The sequence below is a fragment of the Chelonoidis abingdonii genome, chromosome 2 (assembly GCF_003597395.2).
Source record: "Chelonoidis abingdonii isolate Lonesome George chromosome 2, CheloAbing_2.0, whole genome shotgun sequence".
Taxonomy (NCBI): Eukaryota; Metazoa; Chordata; order Testudines; family Testudinidae; genus Chelonoidis; species Chelonoidis abingdonii.
In genome coordinates, this window is record NC_133770.1 from 265,087,335 (window position 1) to 265,111,213 (window position 23,879).

The window sequence follows — 23,879 nt, forward strand, 5'->3', positions numbered from 1 at the left end:
TTAGGTCAGGATATCTACAGTGCTTAGGTGTATAGAAAGCCACACCCCTTAGCTCCATAGTTATGCTCAGGGAGGTGGAGTTCTGATAGCATTAGAAAAACCCCTTCTGTCACTGTAATCTGTGTCTATGCTACGAAGTTACAGCAACATAGTAGACATGGCTTTAATCAGTCTGTGTCTCAGTTTCCTTTGTGTTAAATAGGGATAATCATGCTCCCGATCTCAAAGGGTGTTTTGAAAACTGGGCTGGGATTTTACAGAAGAGTCTAAGTGAGACAGGCACCCAAATCCCACTGAATATAAACAGGGTTTGGGCATGTAATACCCTGGAACTCTGGAAGATAGTCACATCACAATGACAAGCACCTAGGAAAGCCTAAAAAACAAAACCGATATGTCTGCAGCTGTTGGGGAGATGGCTTCCTGTAAATGCAAAAATTCTGTAAGGTGAGGCTTCCAGGAATGCAATTTAAAAATTAAGTTTGATGTAATTGATCTGAAACTGTTTGGAAAACAGTATTAAAGATTGGGCCAAATTGTCTTTGACTCAGTGGAACTAATGTAACAGATTCTCTTATAAGATGACAGTGTTTTCTTCATCCTCAAAGCAGTTCATGTTTTGTTGCTCTATCTTGGTTCTCCAGCGTGGTCAAGAAGGTGGCCCAATATATGGCTGATGTTCTAGAAGACAGTAAAGATAAAGTTCAGGAAAATCTATTGGCTAATGGAGGTAAAGTGTTAACTTTATTCTCTCCAGTGGTTCAGGATTTTTTGCTTTTTTCCCTACCAGCTTAACAGATCATGTAAAGAATAAGACTGAGAACTTAGTTTAAACATGAAAATGTTTTCATCTGTCTGTTGCTTAAGTAACTTGTATTGGAGGGGATGATGCTTCCAATTGTGGATAGAAAATATAGGTACAGATCTGTATGGTAAATGTCCACTTCCAAGAAAAGCCTTGGGTTCCTTTCGGGTACTGTGGTTTTATAGCTCCGCCAGTTTAAACTCCAGTTTTTTTTCTTTACTTTTATACATTTTTAAAGATTTTGTTTGGGATCCAATACTCCATCAATAAATTATGTTCATATAAAAGGGTGCCCAAATTTTACCTGCTAAGTTCTTCAGATAAGCTAGCTGAGAATCTCTGCCTACCCCCCCAATTGTCAAGTGACATTTTATCAAGCTAGTTATCTCTTAGAAACAGACGACTGGCTATGGTGGAACACAGCACTGATCCCTCAGGTCAGCGTTCTGTCACCAAGTAATCTGGCAAATTCAAACTCCGTTTTTTATTCCTTGGTATTGATATAAAAGAGAGCTACAAGAATTCAGTTAAAATAACTGCTGAAGTAGTGTTCAACCAAAAAAAGCAATCTGATACATACATATTTATACATAAACTGCGCCTAGCACCTCTGCATGAAGCTGCTACTCTGTCTGAGAGCCAAATTAACTTTGAAATTCAAAAACAGCTTTGTGCAGATCAAGACTTGAATGCCATAGGTCAGGGGTGGCCAAACTTACTGACACTCCGAGCTGCATGCAATAATCTTCAGAGGTCTGAGAGCTGGGTGTGTCTGCCGGGGCTCAGGGCTTCAGCCCTGCTCCTTCTGGAGCCCCAGCAGGGCACAAGCCCCTAGTCCCACCACCTTGCCACTGGGTGGAAACCCCAAGCCCCCCGCCCCAGTCTGGCAGATGGAAAATTGGGGGGAGGGGCTCAGTGAGCCACACTTTAACTGTAAAAGAGCTGCATGCGGCTCGCGAGCTGCAGTTGGGCCACCCCTGCCATAGGTGGTAGGCAGACATAGTATTTTTGTCTTCATCACTTTGCTGCTTCTCAAGAGACATGATTAGCATGTTCTCCAGATTAACCTTTCTTCAGTTTTAAAGGTCCACAGAAGTCAATATCTGAAGGGAAGAATCCCAGCTAATGCACCTATAACTTCTTAGCTTCAGACATTCTAATACCATAAGTCTAAGGGTATGTCTACAGTTCCCATGTTACAACGTGACCACAGCAGCACTGTGACGTGGGCAGTGTAGTCATGCTTTATTGCCAAGGGAGAGCTCTCCCGGCCATTTTAAAACACCTCCTCTTCCCCTCCCTTCCTTCCCCCAATGAGGGGTGTTAGCTTTATCACTGGCAGCATGCTGGCGCTTTTCAGCACTAACTTTTTTGTCGCCTGGGGGTATGTTTTGCACCCCTGAATAACTAAAGTTTTAGTGCTGAAAGTGGCAGTTTAGACAGCCTTAGTAACAGGGCTAATATTTTTGAAAATTTACAGTCTTTCTCAGTATCTTTCATGGCAGCATAAACAATACTGTAGCAAACAAGTAAAAGTATTTAAGTCTATTATCTTTTATTACCAAACTTAACACATTCGTTCCTTCACATTTTTAGTTGACTTGGTTACCTATATAACAAGATTCCAGTGGGATATGGCCAAGTATCCAATCAAACAGTCCCTGAAGAATATTTCAGAAATAATTGCAAAGGTAAGATGACATATAATTCAAACTACATATGTATTGTGTTGTTTTCATCTTTGATACAAGAACTTAGTTTGATAATGATTCTCAATTGTTTCTACTCTGGACTACCTATGAAACAAGAGATTTTCTCAAGGGTCACCTCGCCTCCACCTATCACCAGTTCTGTGACAACTGTAGTATTTGGCTACAGCAAAACATACAATATTTATATCATATGTAAACAAAACTTGCTTCTATGCTATGGATTTGGCGGGTTGGTTAGTCTTTCATTTGGTATCTGTGCTCTTTTTCTTCCTAAACCAAAATCTGTTCTCTCACCATGTATAATCTCACGGATTTCAGTGGTATTACACAGGTTAGGGCAGATATGACGCCTTGAGTTGTTGTTTCTTGTGTTAAAGCAACAAGAGATTTCAGTATCTTCTTCCACTGTGTTAATAGCGCCAGGGTACTTTAAAGTTTGTTTCTGTTCTCCTGTGTGGTGTGTGAACTGGCTAATGATGGAATTTGCACAAAAGAAAATCCAGGAAACAACAAAGCAGCTGTGCAGGGCACATAAAAGTACCTTCTTTAGTTCAGTTGGTCAAAACTCTCTGGAAACCCGTAAAAGAATCATGAAGTAGGTTGCAGGTAAAAGGAAGACTCAGTGCCAGAAGGCTGACATGAGCTCTGCAATTATGGTGCATGCCAGGGCTTCCCAGAGGATTCAGGGGGCCTGGGGTCCTCAGTGGCAGGGGGCCCCCGCTTCGGCGGTAATTCGGCAGCGGGGGGTTCTTCTCCTCCGAGACCCGCTGCCGAAGTGCCCTGAAGACCCACGGCGGGATTCTCCGCCACCGAATTACCACTGAAGACCCAGCACTTTAGCGGCGGGTCCCAGGGTGGAAGGACCCCCTGCCGTGGGTCTTTGGGGCACTTCGGCGGTGGGTCCTGGAGCAGAAGGACCCCCCACCTCCAAATTATCGCCAAAGACCCAGAGTGGAAGAAGGCCCAGGGCCCCACAAGGGTTTTCTGGGGCCCCCGGAGTGAGTGAAGGACCCCGCTCCAAGGGCCCCGAAAAACTCTCGTGGGGGCCTCTACGGGCCTGGGGCAAATTGCTCCACTTGCCCCCCCTCTGGGCGGCCCTGGTGCATGCCCCAACTATTTGCAGATCACATCCTAAGAACCTCTGGTTTGAGCTTCTTGCTAAGTTTGTTATACCAGTATACACCATGTAGCTGATCCAGATTGTAACTGACATTTAGTTTGATGCCCTGTTACAGAAGACTAAGTTCAAGATGTAGTAACTGTCATTTCTTAAATTAGATAAATAGCTTAAGATCACTTTTTTTAATCAATAATAATCTATGTTCCTAGGTGTGGTAATTAAACTTTCATGTATTTTGTGTCTGCAGTACTTTATTCCCGCTGGAAGTATGAAGGCTGACTTCTGGCTTTGATTAAAAAAAAAAAAAAAAATGCATGACCTTAATATTTCGTGTGTGCAGTGTATTTGTGTTAAAATGTGAAACTATGTAAGGTCATGAGTTCTTTGTAAGCATGAAGAAAGCAGAAGAAATGAAGAGATTTGTTTCTGGTAGCTATAGTTGTAAAATGTTTATCCACTCCTAGATTTTAAACTCTGGAAAAAGCTTTACAGTAACTTCACTGGTAGATTTGTGAGTGTCTTATTGAGCTGAAACTTGAGGAAATGAACTCTCTCTGAAATCTGTTACTTGTCCAAGTACTCCATACTTTAACAGAACCAGAAGATTTTGCCACTATGCCTTCTCTCATCATTAGTCCTGCAATGGAAATTAGATATAGAAACAATCATAGTTATAGTAATTTATCTGTCCCGAGGTGGAAGATGGAAATCACTTAGCAAACTACACAAACGTACATGTAATTTCATAGAATCCTAGAATATCAGGGTTGGAAGGGAACCTCAGGAGGTCATCTAGTCCAACCCCCAGACAGATTTTTGCCCCAGGTTCCCTAAACAGGCCCCTCAAGGATTGAACTGACAACCCTGGGTTTACCAGACCAATGATTGCATTTCGGATAGCTCAGACCTAAGCAAGGTGGTGTACTCCATGATTTCTTTCCCCCACCCTTCCAGCCTTGGAAGTTGCTAAAACTCTTGCCCACTTGCCAAAAAACTGCACCAGAACCTTACTTTTGATTATTTTTATTTTTTTAAAGCCACCTGTTTCTACGCATTGAGAGTTATGGAGAACCTGAACTGAACAATGTAAACTGATAGCAACATCTGTTTGAGTCTGTAGAGAACCTGAAACAATAGCCCTGAGGGATGACCAGTCACATTGATCTCAATCCAGGCTCCATGCACTTTGCAATTTTGCAACTGCATACCTGGGAATTTTCAAGATGGCATGAAATCTTGCCATTTTGCTGCTCCCAGGACCAGACATCTTTTTTTCTGTCTGTTGCCTTACTCTTCCAGGACCTGTCTACAGCTGCCTCTTACTGCACAGGAATTGCCATACTAGATCGCAGCATGTTTTCTCTAGCCTAGAGGTGGGCAGACTCTGGCCCATGAGACTGACTCCTGCCCAGCCTCTGAGCTCCCAGTCCCTCCCCTGCTGTCCTCCGACCCCTGCAGCCTCAGCATGCCGCACTGCCAGTGTTCTGGCCTGCCGCTCCTGCCAGGCAGTGCAGCGGTGTGCCGGCTCCAGCATGGTAAGGGAGCAGGAGGTCTGGGGGGCAGTCAGGGGACAGGGAGCAGAGGGCGGTTGGATGGGGTGGAGGTTCTGGGAGTGGTGGTCAGGGAACGGGGGCAGGGGTTGGATAGGCGTGGAGTCCCAGGGGGCCTGTCAGGGGGCGGGGGTGTGGATAGGGGTCAGGGCAGTCGGGATTGGGAGCAGGGGGTTGGCTAGGGGATGGTGTTCCTGGGGGGTGGTTAGGGGTGGAGAATCACGGAAGGGGGTGGTCAGGGGATAAAGAGTAGGGGGTTGGATGGGTCAATCAGAGCAGGACATGGGAGGGGGCAGATGGGGGTGGGGGCCAGGCTGTTTGGGGAGGCACAGACACCCTACCTGGCCCTCCATACAGTTTTGCAACCTTGATATGGCCCTTGGGCCAAAAAGTTTGCCCACTCCTAATCTAGCCAATCTCCTGTCTGAGAATGGCCAGCGCCAGATGCGTGAAACCTCACTGTAGGCAGTTGTGGTGTAATCTGCTCCATGTGAAAGTCTCTTGCTGATTCCTAATAGTTAAAGATTAGCTTAAACCCTGAGGCATGAGGCTTTTATATCACTTCCAAAATATCTTTTGCATTAAATATAACTCTGGTTGTTCTTGTTTACCATATTAATGTCCTAAAAAACTCTCAAGCTTTCCCCACAAGAGGGAATTAATTTGATCACAGTGCATGTTTCCTTCACTGTTCCATGGAGTCATGGAGCAGGGACTTGAGAAAGAGTCCGAGTCCAAGTCCAAGTCCAGCCCACAGCCAGGGAGCAAAGGAACAGAAGTGTAGGCTGGCAAATTAGGCAACCTGAAGACCAGCTCAGCAGCTGAGGCCTGGGGGGCCAGTGAGATAAGCAGCTGAAGCTGACTACAAGCTCTCATGTTCTCTGGCAAATAGGGAGAAAAAGGGTCTGAGCTGAGTCCCCAGACATAATCCTAGGAGCTGAGACTGGGTCCGGGGCACCTATTGCCAGTATCTAAAAAACCTAACCTTGGAAGCAGTCATGGTAAAAAATAATGAACAAAGTTTATATCGGTGAGTTCGACTCAGAGGCATACCTCTATTTTTTTTTTAATGGGGGGAGAGGAATGGGAATGAAGGATATTTATGGCAGTAGAATCATTACTTTTGCTGTGGGATTCAGTTCTGTTATCTCAAGGTAGGTTAGGAGTCGGGGGAGGGGCCTGGATATAATCTTTATATTTACTTGAGGTCCCATTGCTCAGACATCACTGACTTGATATTCAAGAACTGAATGGTATTCATAGCTTATTGTAGTCCCTAACTATTTATATACAAATCCATTTTTGGTTAATGTAGTTGCTAAATAACAATCTCTCTGATACCATGGTAATGACAGTGGTATAGATATGTTAGCAGCAGTGGCATTGGAATAGTTTTTATCGTGGGGGTGCTGAAAACCATTGAACAAAACTGTAAATCCTGTATATGATGGAAAGTAGGTCAAGCCAGGGGTTGCTGCGCACCCTGAGCATCCTTAGTTCCTGCACCCCTGAATTTGATTCTGATATTGAGCAAATCTGAGTCTAAATAACTTGGAAGGGCTGCTGCCAGCTGAGATGGAGTGTTTCAGGAAGTGAAAAGCGTGGTGTAAGGGGGTTGCTGAAAATATTGAAGAGACTTGAGCATGTAGTTTCAGTTGTCACATGGTTACAAGCTCCTCTTTCCTCCTTAGTTTAGCTAAAATGATTGTTGCCTTGTGGCAGCAGCCCTTTCCACTATTCACTCTTTATTGAATACCAGTGAAATCCAACTATAAGCACACATGCCAGAAGATTGGCACTATTAGTGTGCTTATCAAACTAACTAGCCTTGGCATTCAAAAGTTCTGTGATCCATTCAGAATACAGCACATAAATGTCAGTGACAGGATACCACTCTACTGTGCCCCCAGCTATAATTTAAAATGGTTAAGTCTACGTTTTCTACCTTTTTAATAGAACCCCTTTAATAGAACTATTATAAAATCAGTGTTTTCTTTTGACAGTATCTTGAGTTAGTTAGCCTTTGCCTTTCTGTGGCAGTGAAAGACCATCATTCTGTGACATTGTTTCATTGGGATTATGTGTTAATTACCCCCCAGTTACAATGCAGTGGGTCTTGGGACTTGCTTTCTGAGAAACTTAAATGCATTTTTATCTTATTTAAGAATTGTAGCTTAAAAGGACAATGATGTTTGTAGTTATTGGATATTTTTGCCACTTTGGTAATAAGGTAATATTTTAAATTTAACTGGAAGCAAAATCGGCAGTCATTTTTGTAAATTCTAGTTGGGCTGTAGTCTAAGTATCGGATTAGTTATTGCTTATAAAATCTATGCCTATGAAAAAATATCATATAAAATAGCTGGTGATAGTAGTATGAATGCTTTGCCATGCAACTATTGATGTTCCTTGTTACTGAACAGCTGCACATCTGTGATGTTATTGTGTTAGGCCTTGTGTAAACAGACAACTGGTTGTGTCAAAACTATTTCAGATTTTTTGAGAGAGGTTGGAAAGAGCTCTTAAATGAATTTAAGCTGTCTCGAGACAAAGACAATCTCAACATCATTTGAGTTTTTTCTTCTTTCTTTCTATCAGTTTTTCTTAAATGATGCACAATTAGCTGTACAGTATTGTTCCCTCATGAAATCACAGAAAAGGATTGGTGAAGGGGAAGGGAGGAGGTTTATGCCTAGAAATCCCAGCAGGTCCAGGAAAAATGCCAAATACACTAACATCCTTGGCTGATCATCGTTAATGGCTGTCTTTCTAAGCAAAGGTCACACTGGCTTCTAGCTGTAAAAAATGATTCTACAAGAAGGGCATTTAATGTAAAAAATTTTTCTCTCTGAATGGTAATATAGATGTATTAGCTCTGCCAAGTGAAGTGTGTTTGGAATGTTTTTAGCAGGTCTATGTTTAAAGGCCATGTTGCTCAAAGGTCACTAGTAATTGCAGATACCACGTCTCATGAGCTGTTAAAAAAACAAACCAACTTCTCACCTCTACTTTTTCAGATTTTCATGGCTGATGTAATGCTGTCCTCTTAAAATCAAATCGGTAACCGTACCATATTAAATGAAAGGCTTCTGGGGTTTCAGTTTCCAATCTCAGACCTTAAGAGAAAGTTAGATTAAGACTACAAGTAGTTTTTTTTAATGCTATGTACTGTTTCAGCCACCATGCTAATAAAGACATACCACTTAAGAGCTATTCCATTGTGTTTATATATTAAAAAACAAAAAAGAATCGAATAGAATCAGTGATTTTTTTATTTTATTTTATTTTGTTCCCTTGGCTGCTGGTAGGATGTTCCAGTGCCATGGATCAGAACAGAAAAACCCTCTGGCAACAACATAGGCCCAAATAAAGGCACTACCTATTAATGAGGCATTCATATATTGTGTAGTGTTTATGTACCTAGATACTTGAGATAGAAGCAGTACAGGAAGATTTTAGGTTTAATTGTAAGACTAGAGAGGTACGCTGTACTAAGTCCTTTTAGGCACTTGAACTAAACATTTTTAAATCCATATGCTTAACAGACGGCCAACATGTAGAGCCTTCCTAAATTCCATGTGACAAAGGAATATCTATTTTACCATCTCTTTGACAAAAAACTCAAAAGATCATTAAAGGTCCACAATGACTTTCTAAATCTTAAAGGTGGAGTGCAAGGTATGCTTGGCTTTGAGTAGCCATGGAGCAAGTTGGCAATTCTGAGAGACTAGACTTCTAGTTACAGACATAAATCCTTAACAGAATCTTATAACAGGATGGCCCTGAGATGGGCAGAGAATCTGTCTGTAATGCCAAAGATGCCTTATATTTGAAGCTAGCACCTAGGCTAATGTAGTTGGAAATAATCAGACCCAAAACAGTGAATGAATAAGGGGGCAAAATAGTCTTGGAGGAAAGAAAGAGGAGTTAAGACATACCCAATTATCTGTAGCTAATGAAATAAGTCAGGCTCTATGATTTTTAATTTTGAAATGCTTTGATTTTTAACCAGCAGTAATTACATTGGACGTGGCCCAGTGCAATTTCAGCACAAGCCAAAATATCCTATGGCACTCTTTACTAAATGAAGAAAACTCTCAAAAAACATGCTGAAACAGGCCTTCCTCCCTCACCCCCTCCTTTTTAGTTATAACAAACTGCTGCAGACCTGCAGCAGAGATAGCTTGGTGTTATGCCAAGATATAAAACAGGACTAAAACTTCCTAAATGAAATTGGCAAGTGACTTTCTGATGCAAACTTTGCTACATCTTCCTTTCAAAGTGTACAGTTAGGGAACTGCTTAGTTTAAAACACTGGGTGTAGTATAAACATAACAATATTTAGAATTGGAACATAGGAATTTTCATACTGGATTTAAACCCAGTGCATCTAGACTAGTATCTTGTTGGACAGTGTCCAGTGCCATATCTTCAGAGGAAGGTATAAGAAACCATGCAGTAGGTAGAAGTTGTGTAATCTGCCCACATTCATGTCTCTTCTTGACACAGAATAACTTAAACCCTGAAGCATGAAGTTCTATATTGCTTCCTAAAATACTGTTGTTAACTGGTGTAAGTCTGGATATCCATGTAATGTCCATTCCCTTTTTGAATCATACTAAATTCTTGGCCTCAGTGACATCCTTTGGCCAAGAAATGACTTGATAGAAGGAATAATGATATGATTAGAAATCAAGGTCAAGAGGGAGGAAGTTAAAAGTGTACAGGGCAACATGTTTGAGCTGCCATTAGTGGACAGAAGAGTATACAGGGATATATTGGAAAGAGGATGAAATATGTTCACAATTCACTTTTTTTTTATGATAGAAGTGAAGATCATATGTTAGAAAGTAATCTGTTCACTACTGGCAGTTGGTCAGTTCCACTTAAATGGATGAGAGTGTTTTATGGCAGAAGAGTTGTGGTAAACTGTTTCTGCGACTGTATTTTGTAAAGCGTTTTTAGACATGTGATGCACTATAGAAGCACAAAGCAAAATGGATGAACAGTTTCGATTGTGGAGTCTCTGAAAGTTTCTGGAATAAATTAAATATCTTGTAAAGATAGTTGACATGAAAATACAGATGAAATATTATTTGGTAAGGGGGAGGTGAGTGAAATATGCTTCACTTCATGACATTTCTGAAAACAAACAGCATGTCAGCATAGAACTTGTGGTTCATAAACAGCAAGTTCCAGTCTACATTACTTTGGATTTCCTTAAAGATGTTTGCAGTGTGTTCCCAGTTTCAGAACTGTGCAGCAATACAACTTGTTCAGTGCTTTGTTTTTCCAGTTTTGTCAAATTACTATTTACAAATAAAACTTTTTTTTTTCTTAGAGGCAATTTAAAAAATAATTTGTTTGCTAAATTTACCCTTTTATGAGACTTAAAGTGAACAATTTGATTTTTGAATTTTGTTTTTTAAAGGGAGTAACCCAGATTGACAATGACTTAAAATCAAGAGCATCAGCATATAACAATCTGAAAGGCAACCTTCAGAACTTGGAAAGAAAGAATGCGTAAGTGATTTTAGACCTTGCTAATGGAGCACAAAAAAATGGCAGTTTAACTGCAAAGTGTTGGTAATGTGAATATACTACATTTTGGCTTGGTAGATTTTAGAGGTGTCTGTTTCAGAATTCTGGTGTGTCATGACACTTAGCTTGTTTACTGAGGTGAACAGGCCTAAAATAGCGATTTTTTTAATTTATTTTATTTCACAATAGTTATTCACAAACAGTATTCTACTTAAGTAATGCTACTAATTATGTGATTCTGTTGCTGTTGGTTTCTTTATAACTTAAGTATCTACCTAACCTTCTTTTGAGGAAGTTTCCCCTTTTATTATTATTGTCTGAAGAAACCAGTTAATATTGAACTTGATATATTCCTCAAGTACAAACAGTAATAGGCAACTTGTCCCCCAAAACCCAGACTAGTTGAGCAATGTAGACACGATGTCTTAGATGGATAAAGATAAAACTTAATGAAATAAGGAGTCAGAATAACTTCTTAAATAACTGAGGGTAACATTCTGTCCTTCCCCTCTGTGTGTGAAAGGTCCTTAGTATAACCAGACTATGGTTTTTCAGTGTGGAGGCATGCACTGGGAGGGTATGCCCAGTGGCTATGGGCTACATACAAGCCCTAAGGATACATTTTTTCAGAAGTGTTTTAGGCTTCGTACTTTTGCCTCTTAAGTCATTTTTTTAAAATGGGACTTAAAAACACATAATTAACTTAGAAACTTTTATTGCAAACCCCCACACCCCTCATATGGACTGGTCAGGAGCCACATAGGCTATAGTAGTGACAGTGGAACCACTGATAACTCTTGTCTTGCTACTCTTTCTGTAACTGAAGTTTTTGTAAGTGCACTCTGCATACTAGTAATTTAGTTCTTAAGTGAAGTACTTTCTAAAATGTTGTTAACCAAACACTAGAATTTATCCAGACCAAGTTTAAGATTTGAACTATACACTTACTATAGCAGTTTTTGTTCCTCTACAGGGGAAGTTTGCTAACTAGAAGTCTGGCTGATATCGTAAAGAAAGATGACTTTGTACTTGATTCAGAATACTTAATTACATTGGTGGTGGTTGTACCAAAGTAAGTAGTCTCCTGGTACCAAATTCTGAATAAAAATGTAATCAAAATGCAAGCAAAAATGTAAGTTATACAATATGTTTTGTTAGAAGTAGGAAAGGACTGTTTATAGTATGGCTTTTAGACAATTTTGAGACTGAAAACAATGTAACCCAAACTTTTAGATGCTCACCTGTGGCATAATAACCCTGTGTGTGGATATTTTCTCACTGTTGCTATCTTATGGCTTTATCATAGCGGGTGCTCACTATCCACAAATTCCACTGGAGAAAATTTGGAATTATGTCCTTAATGTTTTATATGAAAGGTGATGCCCCTTTTTAATCTTACAAAAGTTGTCCATATAAAATAATAAAATCCAAGCAAAATACTGGATGAAAGCCAGGATTTCTTTCCTAATTTTCCTAAAAGAACTAGTCACTGATTTGCCTAGTAATTTCAGTATTAGCTCGTACCACTTAACGTAAGCTTTTTTTTTTTAATACATTAAGGTTCTATTTAGTTTCTTTATCCCACCTTCTCAAAGAGCTTGAGCATTGCCTTTAGAATCGTGTACAACCTCTAGCAATTTAAAGAATATTCCTTTCAGTAGTCTTGTAATCTCACTAAGTCTTCTAAATGAATTCTCTGACTGGCATGACGGTCAAGAGGAATTGTCGGGTACATGCTGAGTACTGTATAGATAACTTTTGAAGTATTAGCTTCAAATTGAAAATCTGCCCTTCTGCTAAAAAGTGCTAACCTAGAAACCCAAATCTATCTATCTATCTATCTATCTAATATATTTTTTAGGGCGAACAGGGTGGAAAATAGCAGACTGAATATTTCTTGAATCAAAAACTAAGGAAACTCTAGGCATTTTGTTGTGCTGCCTTTACATCACCAGGCTATCCATTTTGGACGGAGAGTAGATGGTGGTCTTCTAATTTACAATATACCGGTATATGCACAATGTTACTAAATAGTAGTTCACTATTCAGTAAGAATTAAGTGTAACACCATAGGAAAGGCAATATTATCTATTCTAGTGGCAGTAGCAAAGGAGTGAAAGTAAAGACTCGTGGATTGTATTTTTCCTCTTCATTTGACTTGTTTGGACTTTAGGCAGGTTGTGTAGGGTTGGGTTCCATTCCTGTAAACAGGAGTGAAATACCCACAAATCCATCATATTAATTTTGAGTCCTGGGGTGCATAATGTCTCTGAAAAGCTGATTCTTTATCTCTGTACTTACATTTATCCAGCTCCTAAAACGGGGTGTAAATATCTCATAGGAGTGTTCAGATACTTCATTGAACAATGTCTGTCAGACATTTGGAGATCCGCTGAGAAGTGTTAAACATGTAATTATTAACTTCATTGTGTAGCTGTGCCTGTTTAAGAAAAACTTTGGCTTTCACTTAAAAAAAAAAAAAAAAAAAAAAAAAGCCCACTTCATACAATACACGTAAACTTAAAAATAATATGTTTAAAGATCAGATACTATATCTCCTTAATTTATCTGAATTTTCCTTTAAGAGTGTTTTCTTTGCAATATGTAGTACCCTGAAAAATGGGACAGCGGACCAAATTCCCTATTTCATAATACTTTCTGGTGTCCTCCAACGATAGGAGGGAAACTTGACTAGCAAGAGGATGAAACAATTTTCAAATACTCCTGTGGGTATCTTAATATTTAGGGGTTCTCTGCCTGCCCCTTGTGACCCATTGGATTTTTACCATGGCTTTATTGTTGTAGCACTAAACTTGAATTATAACCTATTTATTCTGTAGGTCAAATTACAATGACTGGGTTAAGCAATATGAAACATTATCAGAGATGGTAGTTCCACGATCCAGCAAGTAAGTGGCTTTTTTATGATTCAGCTTTTCAGAAGTAAATCTTTGATTTGCTTGAACTGGGTTTTAGTCACGCACAAGAGTACCTCTTGACCCTAAATCTTTAAGACCTTTTATTTTTAATTGGGTTTTAATTGCTGATTAGTAATTGATTATTAAGTCATTACCTACGTTCTTATTAAATAGTTCATCTGAATTTAACTCCAAATACAATATTCTAAATGTTAAGATTGTCTCTAAAGTCTATAGTTCACAAAGGTGTCAGTCAGTCCCAGTGTTTATAAGGCATGGACTGAAGAATTGAAGCAGGAAAATTAAACTTGTCCAGATGTGCTGTGTTAGTCCTGGGCTCCAGTGTCTTATTTTTAAAAAAAAAAACAAAAACCTACCACAGGGTGACTGTGTTGCCCTTACTAGAAGGGCTAAATCATTGGAAACCTGATGCAGGATGAAGAACTGGGGATGCAGATGGTTCTGGGCAGGGGATAGGATGGAGATGTGTAGTATTGGGTGAAGATGAGTAATGTGTGTTTTGGCACTCTATAACCATGGAAGTCAGCACATTACCTAGAAAAAATGTGTGAGAGGAGGAAGAGGGTACTCTGTTGTGTACTGTTTTGTGGGTGGTGCAGAGAAACAGGATGGATTCTTGTGAGTGCAAATCCTGGATGTGAGTGCAGTGTGTGAGCGTTGGGTTGATTTTGTTGTTGGGGAGAATATTTGGGAACATGCTAGAGGATTGTCTGGGGGAAATCCAGTGATCTTTACTACTTTACAAAAGTTTTCTGCAGGAAGGGGGCATGGGCAAATGCATTTTCCTTTGTCTGCAAGTCATATTAAACAACACTGGATTTTTTAAGAGTGCCTAGATATGTGGTAAATACTTTTTTAAAAAACAATCCTTTGCTTCAAGAGCTTACAATGTAAATTTAACACAACAAATGTTTGTAAAGACAAATGTGAGAGAAGTGGGGGGGGAGAGAACAAGGGCAACAATAATATAATGTGGTAACTCGAGCGCATGCAATCTTGATGCCTAACTTCCAGTCCTTTCAGTTTTGTTACAGTTTCTGCCCCTTATTACTTGTAGATGGAAGTGAGGATTTTTTAGAGGGATTTGAATGTGGCAAGGGAGATGGCTAGGCAAACAGTGTGTTCCAAGTGTTAAGAGCATTATAATTAGGTAAAATTCCCATTTCCTATTTGAGGCATCATTTTCCAGAAGTTTCCTAGTCGACTATTTTGATAATTAGGTATATTCTTGCACACTTTGCTCTTAGAGTTGGGGATGGGTGGGTGGTGTAAATCAGGTGGTTGAGTGACAACTCAGGGTTGAGCAACAGATTTCCTGGCAGTGGGGAACAGGCTAGATCCTTGTAGCTGTTCGCTCCAGACATTATAGCATTTGGGCTTTTAGAAAGATTAACTTTTTGTGAAGAAAGCCACATTGTATTGAGATGTTAGCTGGACTCCTTTAGAGCACCCTTTCCAAGATGGCTAACGCAGCTCCATGCCACCCAGTCACCTACTCCTCATTCACTGTTACCTCCTCAATTCTCTTGTCCCTCTGTACTTGCACCCATTTCCTTTCATCTGAAAGACACCAAAGTAAACGTGACTGCTGAAAACTCTCATCACTGCATACATTGAAATGAAATCAGCTCAAGTTCACTTCCAGTAAAATATGGCTTTAAATTGGAGAAATATCCAGTTTAGCACAGCTAACAGTTTTCTCCAGAAAGCATGTGAATGTGAAATGTAAAGAGTTCCTCTCTTGTTCAAGGATGACAAAGGCAAGTGTGTGAGCTACAATTACTCTTCTCTAATGTAGTTAAACTCTGGAAATTAAGCAGCAAAGAGTCCTGTGGCACCTTATAGACTAATAGATAGAAATTAAGTATTCTGGGTGCGGTAGGGTTGTTCTAGAGTCATTCATAAGCAACTAAATTGATCTTACCAGTTCTGAGTGACCACAGATTAGAATTTTGATTGTGATGCTTCATAAAGATTCTAAACCAGAGAATTGTAACACTTCTTTTTTTTTTTTTCTTTACCCAGTGTTCTTTCTGAGGACCAGGATAGTTATCTGTGTAATGTCACCTTGTTCAGGAAGGCAGTGGATGACTTCAGACACAAAGCCAGGGAATACAAGTACGGTCACTTCTTCAGATTGATTTCCTGTTTAAGAGTACTCTACACAATCACTAGCAGTGTTTTTGTTCCTCTCCAAATGTAGGTTTATGGTCCGTGATTTCCAGTATAATGAAGAAGAGATGAAAGCAGACAAAGAAGAAATGAACAGACTATCTACTGACAAAAAGAAACAGTTTGTAAGTTGGTATAAACTAAATATTATTTTGGACAGAAATTACAATAACTGAGCATTTAAGCATGAAAAGATCACTGCTGCAATCTTCCTCAGACCACAAAGCTGACAACAAGAGTTCTTTTCTCTGTTACATCTGCTTTTGGTTTGAGACATAATGCTCAGAGATGATAATCCTTGAGGTAAAGGTATACTTCAGTTGCATGGAAACTGTTGAATGTCTTTTTTGATATTGAATAAACTCACCAAAATGGTAACTTAGTCCCAAAAGGACTTTGATAATATGTAAGTTGTTTCCATTACACTCATGCTGTGGGTCCTGGCTACGAACACCAGTTAAAGGCATTGTAGGCTGCCTGAAAACATTACAGAAGGAAGCTCATAGCATTACAGAGTCTTTTATAAAATATACAACTATGTCTCTAGTCCAAAAACATTCATTTAGAAAGAACGTGGTGTCCAAGCAGAAAGCTAAAACTCAATTCTTTCTTTTTAAGTAGAAGAAAAAACACACATTAAGTTGTCCTCCTTCAGTGGTACAATATTCCCAGCCAGATCCTTAGCTCTGGCTAAAGAAAATGAGGAAAAGGGTTGAAGTGGTGCTGTCTGTGATCCCCTGATCTTGGGGCTGCTCTGTAGTGGGTCAATCTAACCCAGTGATATGCAGACTGAGGCTCAGGAGCTGCGAGTGGCTCTTTAATGTGTCTCCTGTGGATTTTTGCAGCACATATTCAAACACTGTATGATTTAATTTTTACTTGATCTAAGTTATTAACCAATCAGGATGCTTTCACTGTTAATCAATTGTAATTGATAAAATGATAATGTGGTCAATTATTTTGCTGTGAGAATAATATACTACTCTTGAAATATGAATATATAGTGCTGTAGTAAATTAAAAATTGAATTCATACTACTCTTTCTTTTGAATAATGTTGATTGCTAATTTGACTACTGAACCACTGAGGTTTCAGTATCACTGATCTAACCTGTGCCTGCTGCCAGCAGACCTAAGGGGCCATTATGACCCTAGGCATTCCCAGTGCACAAGAGAGCCCTGTCCATATCCCCTATACCAACAGCTAAGAGGAGTGATATTGGTTCTCTGTGAGGACTCTATCCTATCCGGGGATCTCCCTGTGCAAAGCAGATCTTAACAGTATGGTTTCCTGTGTTTGGGGCTGCTTCATACCATTGGAGTGGAGCAAAGCAGATGAGGCATGACTCAGGATTGTTGTTCTAATTTCCAGAGTTAATAGATTTCTATGGGCTAAAAGCACAGTAGCAGAGTGATTATGAACTTCAGTAATAGTTATTTGGCTATTCTTAAAGTCCAGTGTAGTCTCAGTCAACCCAAGTGCAGTTTTCATATGAGATCCCTACTGTACTTTCTGTATACTAAAACATTTTGGAGTTAGCTGTCCAGCGCCTACTCCTCCATTCATACATTTTCTGTTTATGTAGTAATACCACTTTTAACACTGAGTATCTGTTTAAACAAATTTGAATAAGGCTGAATCTTTATTTAGGCTTGTGAATAACTTCCTGTCTCTTCTCCCCTTTTTCCTCCCCCGCAATCTCTAACAGGGACCTCTGGTTCGGTGGCTGAAAGTGAATTTCAGTGAAGCATTCATTGCATGGATTCACGTGAAGGCATTACGAGTTTTTGTTGAATCAGTTCTAAGGTAAACAGATTTGGAGCTGAGTTGCACTGTTTTTCCTAGGTTTTTTAAAACCTGTCTGGAGCTACATGTAGATAACTGCGGATCTTAATCCATGCACCATCTGGCTCAACTCATTCTGTAGTGTTCCTGAAGGTGCCCTTGCCCTACTCCTTCAAGCATCATGGGCTCTCTGGTTATTAGAGCAAGAGGTCCTCACTAGCTGTTAATGGTTTGCTTTAATTGAATGACGTGTAGAAGAAAACTTTCTAGACTTAGAAACGCAAGCAATAAATGAAGTGATTTATTCAAGATAGACAGAGAAGACAAACCACCCATATTAGTCATTATTAGGTAAACACAGTTTAATACAAAATTCTTCAGGCTTTGAGGCACACAAAGCAACCCAAGACTCCTTGTAGTAGTAACCACTAGATTTATTTTTTCCCCAGCATGTGGCTTTACTATTTTCTCATACTCTGCTTTTCTCTTGTTCATAATGAACAAGAAGTATAGCTAATAAGTTGATTAAAATAACTGGATGAATTCTGCAAAGAAAGTGGATTGTTAGAGTAGGAACATCTGGTTCTCAATTGAAGTTTGCAGCTTTCTAAATTGGATAGTTACTGAAAGCTTCTTGATACTACATTTATAGTAACAGAACAATGTAAAGAATAAAATGAGGTAAATAAAGGAGCAGTGTTGAAAGAATGGCAGGGATTGGTAATAGAATCATAAGTTAATTTGAGAAGTCTTTTCCACAGCTAGCCCATCCCACACCTATGCAGGCTTGTTACTTTGGGAGACAATGTGAGTAAGGAAAGTAAGATGAGACACTAGAATGAAAATGAATATGCACCTAGAGAAGTTAAAAGGTGACTGTGAGAAGGGATTGACAAGAAGCGGGGCTAGCCTTTCCACGCAATCACACAGATGAGATCTTTCAACCTAGGTAAATTACTTAGTTGCTACCCCAAGAATTAGAAGTAAGCTAATTGAAGTCTTCAAAAATAAATAAAGTGGAGGATGAAGCTTGGTAAGAATGAATATGGGAGTTCAATATTGACCATGGAAGAACAATGTCTAAATATTATATTACTCTTCTTATTTAACATGAAATAAAATTCTTTTCCAAGGTTCTCAATATGATGAAACAGTAATAACAATATGGTCTTCCAAAAATTAAAAAATAAGCAGATGTTTTATTCTCAGGAATCCGAAAGCTTTAGCAAAGTCTCTTCTCCCTAAAAAGTGGTATAGCACTATCTGAGGTAAGAATGAATAAACTCTTATGCAACTTTAAAAAAAATCTCATTAGCATCTGTCAGCTTTCTGCTTGCTTCCTCAGGTATGGTTTGCCAGTTAATTTCCAGGCAATGCTCCTTCAACCCAATAAGAAAACAATGAAGAAACTGAGAGAGATTTTGAATGATTTATACAAACACCTTGATAGCAGTGCAGCATCTATCATTGATGTAAGTAACTTGTGTAATTTTTATAACTAGTGTTTATGGTGTCCAGGTGCCACCCACATTCAACCCTACATTGATTAGTCCTTTCTTAAAACCAAGTGGGAATGGTCTGCCTCACTGTACAGTGTTAATCCTCTAAAAAGAATTGTTTCATGAGAAAGAGATGCAGGCTTCTAGGCTCTTCTGGATGCTGTTCAACAAGAAATATGGTCCATGGATTGTCTTGGGGCAGGTCACAAAACACGTTTCAGGAGCTGTTTTGTTTTTTTTAAAGCTCACCCTCTCCATTAAGTACAACCGTTCCTCATTGCTCTCCTCCAGTGCAGAGGCCATTTAATCTTAGTGGTATTAATTCAGTGGAGTTTTCCAGATGCTTTCTGCATGGATTTTTGCAAAGGAGGAAGTACTAAATTTACAACCAAGTCACCTGAAGAGCTGTTTCTATGTTCTTGGGGACTGCTGGGGGTCCAACATATACTGTACAGTTTTTAAAGCACCTTTCCATGGCCACTGTACCATGGTGGGCACAGAGTAAGAAGAAAATAAAACTTTAAGTCAAATGGGTTGAGAACAAATGCCTTCAGTCAAGTTTACACTTAGTTTAGAATTAATCTCTAGGCATTTCATAACTTTTAAGCACAAATAATACAGGAGATAGTATTTGCCATCTCCAGTCTGAGGGATTGCTTCTGTTTGTTAAAAATAAGCAAAGCATACTTTACTTGACAGTTTCAGTAGAGATGCAAAGGAGTAAATGGATATGAAGTCAGAATTATCCTTTCCACCTCTAGAAGCCCTCAGTGCAAGGGAAGCTTGCACTGCTGCTGCCAGTACTGTGCTTATTCTGTGTCTAGGTAAAACTTCAGTGTCCATAGCCGTTACCGTTCATGAGCAGTTGACATTAAAACAAGCCAATGTCTTGAGAGCCAAATGCATGTGAAATGTGGAGTCCAGCCAAATAGTCATGAAAATGTTTCAAAAATTCTTTTAATGTAAGAAGTCAACGTTGATCAGAAATAGGGAATAGAAAACTATATTTTAGATCAGCTAAATTTTCTTCCAGTACAATTTTTAAATTTGCAGAAATATTAAATACAAAAGTTTAATGAAATAGAGATGTAAATAAACAAATCTAAACGTATGAACCCCCACTCTGGACCTTAGCATCCAAAACATGGGGTACCTGCATGAACCCCCCTAAGCTTAATTACTAGCTTAGAAATGGTAGGGCAGCCACCACCCAAAAATATAGTGTTTTGGGGCACTTTCTGGCCCCCAAACCCTTCCCTGGGGACCCCAAGACCCAAAGCCCCTTGAGTCTCAAAACAAAGGGAAATAAACCATTCCCCTCTTCTCTTCCTCCCAGATCCTCCTTTCCCTGGGTTACACTAGGAGATCGCTGTGATTCAACTCCTTGAATCTTAAAACAGAGAGGAAATCCACCTCCCCCCCCCCCGCTTCTTCACTTCCCCTCCCAGACTCTCCCTGAGAGAGAGAGATACTAACACAGAGAAATCAGGTTTTTCCTTCCCCCCTTCTCTCCTTTCTACCAAATCCCTAGTCAGTGCAGACTCCCTTCCCTTGGGTCTCACACAAGTATAAAAAACAATCAGGTTCTTAAAAAGGAAAACTTTTAATAAAAGAAAAGTAAAAATTGTCTCTGTAAAATCAAGATGGAAAATGTTACAGGGTCTTTCAGCTTATAGACACTAGAGAGAATCCTCCCCCCAGCACAAATACAATCCTTCCAGCAAAATACACATTTGCAAAATAAGAAAACAATTAAAAGACTAAACTGCCTTTCTAACTGGTACTTACTAAATTGAACAGAAGAGGCTGTTTCAGAAACTTGGAGATATCTGTTTACATGTTTGGTCCCTCTCAGAACCCAGAGAGAATCAAAAAAAAACAAAAAACAAAACCAAAAAAAAACAGAAAGCCACTAAACAAAAGGCTCCCTCCGACTGAGATTTGAAGGTATCTTGTCTCCTGATTGGTCCTCTGGTCAGGTGTTCCAGGTTTACTGCTAGTTAACCCTTTACAGGAAAAAGAGACATTAACCCTTAACCATCTGTTTATGACACCACCTTAGTTCATTTTGGAAAGCCTGATGGTGCATTATCCTTTTCTTCCCTTACGTTTACATTACCAGACAAAACATAACTCAAAGTTTAAAATTCAAATAGTTTTTTGATATTTTTTTTTTTTTTTTTTTTTTTAAGTTTTGAGGTCTGGCATGACTAAATGTTTGTTTGACTATGTCATGTAATCTCCTGAATGGGACACTGACAAATTATATTGTAAAATGTATAGTAACTTAAAAAAAAAAAATCATACAAACCTTGTTTCACAGGCAACTATGGATATTCCAGGCTTAAACCTCAGTCAACAGGAGTACTACCCATATGTGTACTACAAGATTGATTGCAACTTGCTGGACTTCAAGTAAACCTTTCCTTATCCTGACAATCCTCTGATAGTGTTGGTATAAACAAACAGAAGTGAGGCTGAAGTACAATGATACTTTTAATTCTGTTAATCCTATGCTTGCTTCTTACTCCCTTTACGTAGGTGAATTTTCCCCATGGTGGTCCATCTCTTGACATTTTTCTTTTAAAGAAAAGTGTGGGTATAACTGCTTTTAATCAATCAAGTCTGTAAATGTATATTGAGAGAATGAGAGTATTTATAAACAGTCATTTATTTAAAGAAAAAGGTCATTCTTCTTTCATATGGTGATTGCATTAATTTAATTTACCATTGTTCATAAAGACCTTATTTACAAAGGAAGGTAGTGTAAACACTTATGCCATTTTGTTCTCTGTATTTAGTAGATACACAGATATTAACATTGTTATTGAATTGTGATGTAAAGAATGTGATATTGATATACAGTCTGTGCTTTCAGAATATTTTAAATTACAATCCATAAGCACTGTTGGAGAAAATAAAAATACCTGTGCAAATGTATGGTCTGTCTTATTGTGATGCATAGAACTGTAAAAGTCTCCTGCCAAACATTAATACAGCTAATGTAAAGATGTGATATGCTGTATCCGACAGTATAGAAATGCAGTTTTCAGTTTAACACAAATATTTGACGTGAGAGAAACTAAAATAAACACCTACATTGTTGTGAGAAGTACTGGAGCAGGTTTTATTCCTATAAAGTTCCATGTATGAATATATATGCACAACTGCTCTTAAGGTGACAGTCATGGCGTAACTCTGGAGGAGTGAGAGAGACATAGGCTTCTTACACCCTGGGCCTAGTCAATATTTCTACTCTTTTTTATATATACATATTACTCTTTCACTTATTTGCAACGGTGGCTACTCTTATAAAGTAGCACCCAAACTTCTAGAGAAAGAACTGCTACTTACCCTATATCTTCATCACAAAGACAGCATCCTTTTGATGCTTGTCGGAAAGAGTTTATTAGCATTTTCCAGTAACTGTTCTCAAGATATTTGTATTTGAAATTATCTTCCACTCACTGTTTCAACACTGATGGATTCCAAGTACACCTCTACCTCGATACAACGCTGTCCTCAGGAGCCAAAAAATCTTACTGCGTTATAGGTGAAACCTCATTATATCAAACTTGCTTTGATCCACCAGAGTGCGCAGCCCTGCACCCCCCCAGAGCACTGCTTTACCGTGTTATATCCAAATTCATGTTATATTGGGTCACGTTATATCAAGGTAGAGGTGTACTGGATTTATAACATTAAAGCTTATTGTAGTCATCTGGACAAGTCCTGAGCTTTGAAATAATGTTTGGTAAATCAATTCCTCTCTGGAGTGTTGCAGTCTTTTGAAATTGTTTTCCCCTACTCAACCTTTAATATAATCGGGATCTAAGCAGTGTTGAAAGGCTCAAGGAAGATCATTTGTGTGGCCTCTAATTGCTTAGTATAAACACTCTTGCAGGCGTATGTCTGGCAGACATGGCAGCAGCTTTCACTGAAACTCTTAGCCCATTTAAAGAAATGACTTGCTTGTGTATAAGAACTTCCAAGGAGTTCTGAGCTAAAGTAAAAACTCCAAAACAAGATCATTCATAGATTCTAAGCCCAGAAGGGACTATTGTGATCTACTTTGAACTCCTGTATGGCACAAACCAGAGAACTTCCCTCAAAATAATTCCTAGAGCAGAGCTTTTAGAAAAACATCCAATCTTGATTTTAAAAATTGCCAGTGATAGAGAATTCATCACTTGGTAAATTGTCCCAATGACTGACTACTCTTGCCGTTAAAAAATGTATGGCTTATTTCCAGTGTGAATTTGTCTAGTTTCAACTTATAACTGCTGGATCATGTCAGACCTTTCTCTGATAGATTGAAAAGCATATTATTAAATATTTGTTCTTCATGTAGGTACTTACAGACCAGAATCAAGTCACCCCTTAGCCTTCCCTTTGTTAAATTGAACAGATAGACTCAAAGAGCTCAATCACTGAAAGACATGTTTTTTTTCTAATCCTTTAATCATTCTCCTGGCTCTTCTCTGAGCTCACTTCAGTTTATCAATGTCATTCTTGAATTATGGGCACCCGAGCTGGACACAAATAAATAAGAAATCTGTTAACTCCTGGTGCTGGGATTACAAGTTCATTTTGTACAGTCCTGTTATGTACTGTACCCCTGAACTCTTTACGGAATGAATAAAATACAAGACAGTGAGCAGCACGTGATATACATTTAGTGATGTGAAGACTTGGTGATTATTTCTCATGTTGATCTTAACGTGCACTGGCCAAGGCGAAAGGTGTTAAGATGTGA

At 39.1% G+C, this 23,879-nt stretch overlaps 1 protein-coding gene across 4 annotated transcripts in view; it reads left to right on the forward strand.

Moving 5' to 3' along the window:
* ATP6V1C1 (ATPase H+ transporting V1 subunit C1) overlaps positions 1-22,063 on the forward strand; it is a 42,719-nt gene extending 20,656 nt beyond the window's left edge. For all 4 annotated transcript variants that reach the window (XM_032771310.2, XM_032771314.2, XM_032771312.2 and 1 more), the window contains 10 exons: positions 645-730; positions 2,402-2,496; positions 10,619-10,710; positions 11,702-11,800; positions 13,569-13,637; positions 15,693-15,785; positions 15,871-15,964; positions 17,548-17,645; positions 18,970-19,096; positions 21,447-22,063. In XM_032771310.2, the coding sequence (XP_032627201.1) occupies positions 645-730; positions 2,402-2,496; positions 10,619-10,710; positions 11,702-11,800; positions 13,569-13,637; positions 15,693-15,785; positions 15,871-15,964; positions 17,548-17,645; positions 18,970-19,096; positions 21,447-21,542 (949 nt within the window). In that variant the 3' untranslated portion in view covers positions 21,543-22,063. The remainder of the gene's footprint in view (positions 1-644; positions 731-2,401; positions 2,497-10,618; positions 10,711-11,701; positions 11,801-13,568; positions 13,638-15,692; positions 15,786-15,870; positions 15,965-17,547; positions 17,646-18,969; positions 19,097-21,446) is intronic.
* Positions 22,064-23,879: the final 1,816 nt, after the last annotated feature.